Source organism: Corvus cornix, chromosome 12, assembly GCF_000738735.6.
Source record: "Corvus cornix cornix isolate S_Up_H32 chromosome 12, ASM73873v5, whole genome shotgun sequence".
In the NCBI taxonomy this organism is placed as follows: Eukaryota; Metazoa; Chordata; class Aves; order Passeriformes; family Corvidae; genus Corvus; species Corvus cornix.
Genome location: NC_046342.1, coordinates 205,906 through 215,182, shown reverse-complemented (window position 1 = coordinate 215,182; position 9,277 = coordinate 205,906). Strand labels below are relative to the sequence as shown.

The window sequence follows — 9,277 nt, the reverse complement described above, 5'->3', positions numbered from 1 at the left end:
TATGGTTTATTACACCAATGTAAAAAGTAAACCAAACCCCAAGCAAGGACAAGTCCTTTTCTGTAGGTCCAAAAAATACCCACTGATGCAGATCACTAATTTTCAACAATCAAAAAAATTCAACAATTCAAAAAAAACTCTGGTTGTATGGAACATTTCTTCCTCTCTACCAATAGAAATTGTAGAAGGCTGAAGAGGAAACAAAAGTTAAACCAAACCATTTAAAAATACAGTACTGTGACAGATTTTATTTCATTTTGATTGATACTACATGCTTACTACCACTAGGAACAGACATGCCTTTTTTTTGGTTTGTTTTGGACTTTTTATATTTTTTTTTAACCTATATTAAATGTTGACCTAAACTTTGCTGTGCCTTGGAAATCTGGCTCAGGAGTTAACTGCAGGAATTTTTATTTAAATAGATAAGCATTTACGTTTGAAAATAAGACAAAAACAAGTGAACAGGAAAATTAAATTACAAATTCAGTTCATACAAATATCTCTTATACTATGCACTAAATCCTGTTAATTAGCTGAGGTCTTTAAAAAATTCTTAAAATACTTACGAAACATTATTTACAAATTATATAAATAAAATCTAGGCCACTTAAATTAACCAATACAACAAAAAAGTCACCTTTTTGTATGGTGTGTACTAAAAATGTTCTTGTTTATTGATCATAACCCAGTTTGCAGTATAAAATGTTTGTTCACTTACATCAAAATGGGTTCCAATAGAAGGAAGGAAGGTACTGGTTCCAAAAGAAAGCAATCAATATAATAAATGCTTAAAATCAATGAGGCTTCTTAATATTCTGTTCTGCACCATTTGCAGTCATTTTTAGAAGTCCCTTCTACAGTATTTGTCATGTGAACAGGTCATCTCAAAATAGCAGAGACATAGTTTTAGCAACGGGAAAATACTCAGTACATTGCTCACACATCACAAAGACCTTACCAGGAAGGCGAGGCAGAGAATGGAATGTCAGCGGACAGCACAAGCCTTTACAACATTTAACTTAAAAGGCAGCATTTATAGAACTAATCACAGACTATACACATCCTGCACTCAACAGCAATAAAAAGGACTGGAAAATATACATTTAGGAAAACAAAAGACTGATGGTTTTCCATTACCTTTGTTGAAATTAATGCTTTTCTCCTTGTCTTTTGTTTTAAAACCAGCATTGACACCACCAACAACTATAACTACTTTTTCCTTTAACATAATATATGGCAGGTAACTACTGTATGTGAAAAATTTACAATAAAAGGTGAGAAACCACTGAATTTCCTATGCAGACACATGAAAATATAAAGCCATACAGATTCCAAAGTGCCATGAATACCAAATTCAAGTGATGGTTTATAGCAAGTAGGAAAGAAACTAAATGAAACTTGCTCTATGGGTTGCCAAGCCCTTCAGCTGTATCCTCAGTCTCCCCTTTGGCAGCTTTGGTGAGAATTTCCATCCATTTCATCTGCAGCTCTTCATCTTCAGCACTGAAATAGAGAGTTTGATGGGACTGGCAAAGCTTAAAAACGTGCTTCACTTCAAACTTCTCACCAGAACCTGGCAAACTGACTTCGTAGCCAGGCAGAGGGATAGGACGTGGGCTTCGTCCATCCTAAAGGAGAGAGAACAAATGTAAAAATTAGGGAACAAATGCTGTCTGAAATGGGAGGCCCGGGGGTACACTGCATGGAGCCGGCAGGCACACACTGCAGGAAGCGCATGGATGCAGTCCCAGTACAGGCGCATTCGGCTCCTTGTTTAGCACTGCAGCATAGAAAGCAGGGAAGGGGCAGTATCGACTGCTCAGCTTAAACCAGCAAAAAGCAATGACTTACTGCTGCTTTATTCTTATTTCACTGATTTCCTGTCACAGTAAATGTGGCCAGGGATTTTCATATAATTTCATGTAACTTATGCAGGTGTCTTTTACAAAATTTCTTCTGCATTAGGTACAGGCAGTGGGATCCAGCTGAGAAGGTTTGGTGTTGTCTCTTTTGAACTTCATGGGATATTTTGTAGGATTGGTTAAAAGGAAGCAATCAAGCAAAGCTGGACACTGAGAGACACCAAGACAACTAAAGGGCAAGGGAAAACTCTTTGAAAGAAGAGAACTTTTGATTTTCTGTCATTTATGATGCCTTTGAGAGTTGTCAAGGAAGCCAATGATCAAATTCTTGACCATCCTTTAAAGGCCAGATTGGCTCACAGATCTAAGGAGTGATACAGCTCTCTAACAGTCATATCTTGAGCATCAAAACAACTCCTCTCCTAAGCTCTCAGGAAAGACATATTTTAGCAAGGCAGGGTGTGCCATGGCCAAGCAACCTCTTCAACTGCTCCCAGCAAAATGTTTCTAAAGATGAGTCCCCAAACTGAAGTCTGAATCACACAGGCATCAAGCATCTGTACAAAGCTGTCACCTTCTGTAGCAGCTGCTTGTGTTGCAGCCCCATATCAAAGCTAACGAAGCATCCCACAGAGAAGTGGCAAAGTCATTCTTTTGTCAGCCCACACCAAATGCAGATGACTTGGTAAATCTGGAAGAGGACCAAAACTCTGAGAACAATGGCAAAAAAAAGCGCCTACTTTTCTAATACTTTGTCTAAAGTAATTCAATCAATTGCTCACATCAATGCAAACACATACGCTAACTAAATGGGCAAGAAATATACAGTCAAAAACGTATCACAGTTTATTAAGTCAATACAGGCTTCTTGATTTGTTCCTCTCTTGCTTGTTATTGTCATGCAAAAATGCCAGAGTCCAACTGCTTGAAGACCAAGCACTCTTCAATGAGATCCAAGGCAGCTTTAGGCCAAACACTAAAGTTACACTCAGTTCCCATTTGAGTGTAACTAGTTGTCCTAAATGCAGCACAGTTTCTATTCTCTGACACCACAGCCACATCCCTATAAACAGGAAGGTCTTGCCCATGCAGAAGAACTGGCACGTAGAGAGCAGCTCCTGCACACGTGGCACTGCTCAAGCAAGCGAACATGGGACTGATGAACACAGACACACAAGAGCACATGCAAGCTCGACCATGCCTGTTTCACTGGTCTTGGTTTGGAAGAGTAGACATTCAGACTTGTCACATGGAAAATTGTAGGTTGCCCATGACAATGACAAATGATGTTGTTTGTAGCCACGAAGAGCACCGTAAGAGCAAATTGATGTTTGAGTTGTATGTGTTGCACCTACCCAACATGTGCAGACACAGGCAAATTAAGCAGTCTGCCTTTGGTCTTGCATCCTCCCTTTTCTTAATATGCTGCCTTTGGCACTTTGTCTGTACCTGCCTGATCCAAAAGGAAGGGATTTACATTATCTCTGAAAAGCTGTACTACTGCCAGGTAAAGGTGAAGCACTTGGCCTTGAGGAATACCCCACCCCCAATCCAGACTTCTCTTTGGGACCAGCAACATCTGTGGATGTCCTTTGCCACTGAGCCCTTCCTTCCTACCTGAAGCCCAGCAAATCCAGGGACAAGCATGCACCCATGAGGAATTCCAGCCCTATACTGAACATGTAAATAGGATTTACAGACCTTACAAGAGAGATGAAATTCATGTTTTAGTTTTAAGAACCTACCAGATTTTGGCTGGTTGGACTGCATTTTTTAAAAATATTTCTGCATGCAACATAGTAAGACTGCATGATATTGGTATTTCATTAAACCAAAATGCCCAGTACTGAAAGAGCTTCACCTTAGGAGTGATTACAATAATTTTCCTCAGATAGTGAGTGAGTGATATATAAAAGTTGAGTGGGTGTGTAATACTGTCAGCAATCATAAGCACTGTGCACTCATCCTGACTCTCAGCAGCGCAACACAAACGGGTTATTTATCTAGGTCATTACAGCAGCATGTATTTATTGCTGTTACAGCCATTGCAACACCCAGGGTTTAAGATTTTGGAACAGACAACTCAGTTCCACCATATAGGCTGTTCTATTTCAGGCACCCCTGCATACAGACGTGTGTCTTGCACTGCCCAGCCCTTTGCAGCTCTTTTAGACAACAGTGACCCACCAGTGGCACCATTGTCATTTTCCCCCTATATTTTCCCCCTCCTACCTCTGAGTGGGCTTAGAAAATCCCTGGTTGTTTCTACCCAAACTCCACTCTTTACCCACCCATGATCTAACCCCAACCTTACACAAGTCATTGAGAGGCTCCTGTGATGGAAAGATTTTCAGGTCCAAAAAAAAGGGCAGGCAGAGTTTTGTGCAGGGCCAGGTAAAGCTTCTACTAAACAGGATCATCAGGCAAGCAAAAATAAAAAAATACTTCTCAAAAACCCTGAGCTCAATTTCAAACTCAGCTACTCCCTTATTTTCTAAAAGTAAATTACATTTACATGATGAATGGCGGATTTTTCTTCTTTATAAAGCAAAATTTTCTCTTGGAGCAAGCTTGATCTGATATATATATATGCATATATATATATATATATAGTAGCTCTAACTATACTTATCCTTCATATTTCTCCAAAAACCATTATTTTCCCAGCTAGCCTGGAAGCCTTGACTTTGTACAGTTCATGTCAGAGCTTTGCAAGTAGCTGTGCATTTTACAAGGCCAAGGGGGGCAGAAGCTCTAGCTGGAGCCCTTGAAAAGGCAAGACAAATTTATCTTAAAACTGCTGCTCCTTATACTTGAAGTGGTCTTTGCTTGTAAGTAAATTCTTACAATTTCACTGAGATAAACACAACAAACAGCTGTACAAATTCTGACTCCATTTGAAGACAAATCAAACTGGTATGATTCCCAAATCTAAACAAGCTGGGAATCCTCATGCATAAAGCCTTATGCAAGATTTGAACTGCGAACACTCAGGGGATTGATTCATTCTCCTGGAACAAGGGTCTAAAGCAAAAGGGCAGTTTTCTTTCTATTTTAGATTTGTGAGTCATCTTTCTACCTGCACTAGCATCCCTTCTTGGGAGTGAGGGCCAGGGGTGCAGAGGAAGAAGCTTTCACTGTATCCAAAGCTCCAGATTCATCTTGGTTTGCTCCTTCTTCCCAAGAGGCAGCTATTCTTTCTGTTCTTCTTAACAATAATCCCCCAACTTTCAAACTTCTACAGTCACGCTTTACTCTATGTTTCAAGACCTTTAATACTATTGGTGGCAATATTATTCCCAAAAGACACATCTCAGGCACTGAAATGCTTCTTTGCAGGCCTAAAGAGGTCTGTGAGATTCACAGAGGTGGTTGTGCAAAACAGAACTATGCCTGGGAAAAGAATATTTCAGCACATGAGTGGCTCCCAACTGATTCCAGGCATTCAGACTCCAGTAATGAAGCTCTGGAAGAGATTTTCCTCAGAAGTCTAGTGTATCCTATGTAAACCAGAACTAACAAGAATATTGGATTAACATCAAGGAATAGGACTTGCTTCTGAATTTTTTCCTGCAGTTGGATGCAAATTGAAGTATACAAATGTGAATGGCAGGCCCTTGAAGAAGGGACTCACTTTTGTCGTTTATAGTCTCATTCCTGATAGCAAATCCTGGTTTTGGAATGTAAAATAAACAACCTTGTCCTGCTGCTTTCTTAACACTTTATTGGGAGATTTATCTCATACCTGAAGTAGTTGAGGACACTAACCGCTGAATTTAACTATCATAAAATTGACAATCAGTGTCAAAGGCACCCTTTTCCCCTAAAAAAATAGGATCTCACTAATAATATCGGCAGAGGCTCAAGATCAAATTTGGCAGGACATGGACAAAGTACACAGCAACTGAAGCAGAGAAGCTCCTCCAGCTTCCATCTGTGGCTTTGCATGACTCTCAGGTGGGGCTTGCAGAATCAAGCATCATTGAGTTTGCACTGGATGCAGGTGATTTATGTCCATGGATTATTATTTGTGCTGTAGCGCAACAAGCGGTTGGGCAGTAGGAGAAATTCTAAATCATACTGTGTAAGGGATGTTGCTTCCTCTCAACTTCTCACCCCTGTCACCTCCTACATGACACACATTGTTTCTGTATGAGGGAGGCCAAAGAATTTAAACCTCTCTCCCTCTATTCCCACTCTCTTTGCCCAAGTGTGAGACAATCTGGTTTGGTTTGTGTGGATACAGGGCTTGCACTGGCCCTTGGCTGAGGCACAGCTTGCACATTAGTTGAAAATTTCCACGGGTGAAGCTGTCCTCTCTGCTTGGTTTTTTAAAGCATTGTTCCTTTCCCCAGACCCTGGCTCCAGAGACAGCCAAATACTGGATTTGTTGCCTTCATTTTAGTGCCTTGTTTGAGGCTGTTTGCTTTTTCAATGTGTAATTTCAGCTGTGCATCTCCCGCTGACTAGGAGGGAAACCAGGCAGCTCGCTGCGTGCAGGATGGATTGGAAGCTTACCCAGTGTGGGGCTGGAACCACAGATGGAGCCAAGGGGGCTGAAGCTCTAAATTCAAGCTTTCAGCCTCTTTGAGCACTATGTTTAAAACATTACACAAGCTTGTTTAAAGCCAGAGGTGCTCCTGCTGACAAGCTGGGAAATGAACACAGGTCTAACGATAGCGTGTAGTATTTGTTGATCAGATACAGGGTGAGCTTTACTCTGAAATGCTTTATAAAATCAAGGGGAAAATTTATTTCCTTGACTGTTCCTAGTCACAAAGAGATGCTAATAAAAAGAAACCCTTCTTATCACTACAACTACAGCATTGTAATTGCTGGCTGAATTCAGATCCATTTCTTCTTCCATCCCACACGGGAGATAAAACAAAGCTGTGTATAAATGTGTCAAATGCCAAATGCAGACTGGATATGGGGAATCTCACTTCAGCATTGTCATTCTTCAATGCTAAGGAAGCACAACTGATATTTCTATTTTGGATATAGATGTTTTTATCCCTTGACTTTCATCACACACAAATGCTAGTTAGCGTCAACGGCACATTTAGAGACAAAACCTCTTATCAATGTAAGTATTTCAAGTAAAGATAAAACCCCATGATGCTATGACAAGGAGCTTTACCATTTTTCAGGCTGAAGAACACCTACATTTTCACAAATTCCTCTATCCCATCAACCCGGAACTAGGTTTAAAAAACAAAAAGCTTGAACCAGCAATTGCAATATCCAGCCTCCTTTGCAGTTCTATATATTTAACAGGAAAGTGCTTTCCCTAATGACAGAGTAATAAAACCTTTGAATACATCTGTCTGAAACCTCCAAAAAAGCCAAAGCATAACCTAATTTTACTTGTCTTCTCTTCTTTTTTTTGCTAAAAATTTGAATGGAGAAGCAATGAGCTTCAATATTTGCTCACAACTGTATCAGCAGTAAGTACAGGTAACAAGGTAACCTGAAATCCCTGAGGCTTTGTGCCTTATCCAGAATAGGAAATTAAGTTCTGTTGTTGAAACCAAGCCAAATCCTTTGACCCATTTCTCAGCTCGACATATTTAAACTTACGCTTTTCTTTTTCTGTGTGTTAACCCTCGTGAATGCCGTCTTACCTGGCTGCTTCCTTGCAGATACAGAACAAGAGGTTCACTCTTGGGGATGGTCACCCACATTTTGTACCAAGTCTTCCCTTTTTCAAGGAACTGGAGGTAGCTGCTGAAGAGGCTGTTTTCAGCTGCAAGGATGCTTTGCTTCTGGATGAAGGGGGGGAAAAAACAAAACAGAGCTGTTTCCATTGATGTTTAAGTGTGCAAAATACTTAGAATTAAATATAAAATACTCAAGTTGTGCAGAGTCAAATAACACTTGAGGGCAAATGTTGGATAGGCCATAATCAAGTAAAAAATTAGTAATTATTATATACAATTAAGAAATAGCATAATTCCATGTAACTGAGGCAGAGGCTGAACCACCATTCCCAGCAGACATGAAGCTAAATTCAACTTCCACCCAGTAAATTGAGAATGGTAACTAAGATGATGCAGCTCATTTCTTGCTTAGCAAAGTAGGCTGGGAGATTACTTCAAATTAATGTAAAGGGTTTATTAACAGATCCTCTTGTGCATGGATGGAACCAAATCAGGGTGCAAAAAAAGATTGGAAGAAATTGTTGTGTTCTGATAGAAAGCAAAGAAAATCAAAATTCCTGTTTGCATTAGGATTTTCACAGAAGTCTCCTGAAGATTTCTGGCAGCTGGTAATAACATTTGTTAAGTGGCAATCTCCTCAGCTGCTACTAAGCCTGTTAAGAAAGTTTAATGTAAACAGAAGGGAAAGAAAAAGCCTGAGTCTGATCTTTTCTTTCCATACATTATTTTCTTTCTTGCATTTTACCTCATCCTTTGAAGATTTAACAAAAAACCTAGAAGACTGAGCAGAGGAGGGAAAAATTACACTTTTCTTTGGGTTTTTAAAGCTTTTTGCTGTAATCTGCTTTCTGAATTAAAGCCATGGGTCACATTTCATTGGTTTGCCTCTCAGCTTTTCAGATTAACAGTGCTCTCTCTTCCCTGTGTAGGTGCAGGTTTTCACCTGAAACTTTTCCTACTGAAACAGTGCTGTAAAATTTGTCATGAGACACCACAGACTGTATAGACACCCATGAAGAGCTCATCATCTGTAGGCATAGCAGGAGCATATATCACAGAATGGTTTGGGTCAGAAGGGACTGTAAAGATCATCTCGTTCAACCCCCTGTCACAGAGGGGAATATCTGATATCATATCTGAAGGTTTTGATGGGGTCAGGTTCCGGTTCCAGAACTTTCTCTGGGCTCTACAGACCCAGGGCAGGGCAATGTGGACCTGCAACTTTACCCCACTCTATTGCTGAGATCTTGGATGCATTTGGGTATAAAGCTGACAAAGCCCCCAAGCAACAGTGTTCACTCTGGGACACCATGCTGGTGTAAGTTTGCCTGCTCAGGTACATTTAGTAGCCTGGAACAAAATACAGCATGCTGGGAAGCAGAGCAGGGCAGGGTCTAAGAATCACAGAACCATAGAAATCTGAGTTGGAAGGGACCCACAAGCACAGGCTTGGTGCTGTGACCACTTCCTTGGGCAGTCTGTCCCAGTGTCCAACCAATCAACTAAGAAAAAAATTAATTTCAATAGTATTTTGACAGGATGTGAAACAGAGAGTGCAAAAGTATCTACTACATGGAACTAAAAGTGAAAAATCAGATCTTATTTTTCGAATAGTCACTGTGCAACTCAAGATTGCACCATAATAAAAAGAAGTCAGAGTTTTTTCCTTCTTTTTTGTAACTTTGAAAGCTGAAGCTTAGCTGCCAAACCTGTGTGTGTCCCTGTGTGATCAGCATCCTATGGTGAATGCTC

General features: G+C 40.2%; 1 protein-coding gene across 7 annotated transcripts in view; it reads right to left on the bottom strand.

The window, feature by feature from the left end:
* Window positions 1–228: 228 nt before the first annotated feature.
* Window positions 229–9,277, bottom strand: part of FGD3 (FYVE, RhoGEF and PH domain containing 3) — a 102,542-nt gene continuing 93,493 nt past the window's right edge. For 4 of the 7 annotated variants that reach the window (XM_039558965.1, XM_039558968.1, XM_019292029.3 and 1 more), the window contains 2 exons: window positions 7,490–7,630; window positions 229–1,631 (listed from right to left, as the gene is read on the bottom strand). In XM_039558965.1, the coding sequence (XP_039414899.1) occupies window positions 1,407–1,631; window positions 7,490–7,630 (366 nt within the window). In that variant the 3' untranslated portion in view covers window positions 229–1,406. The other 3 variants (XM_039558966.1, XR_005602960.1, XM_039558967.1) reach the window with 3 other exon arrangements.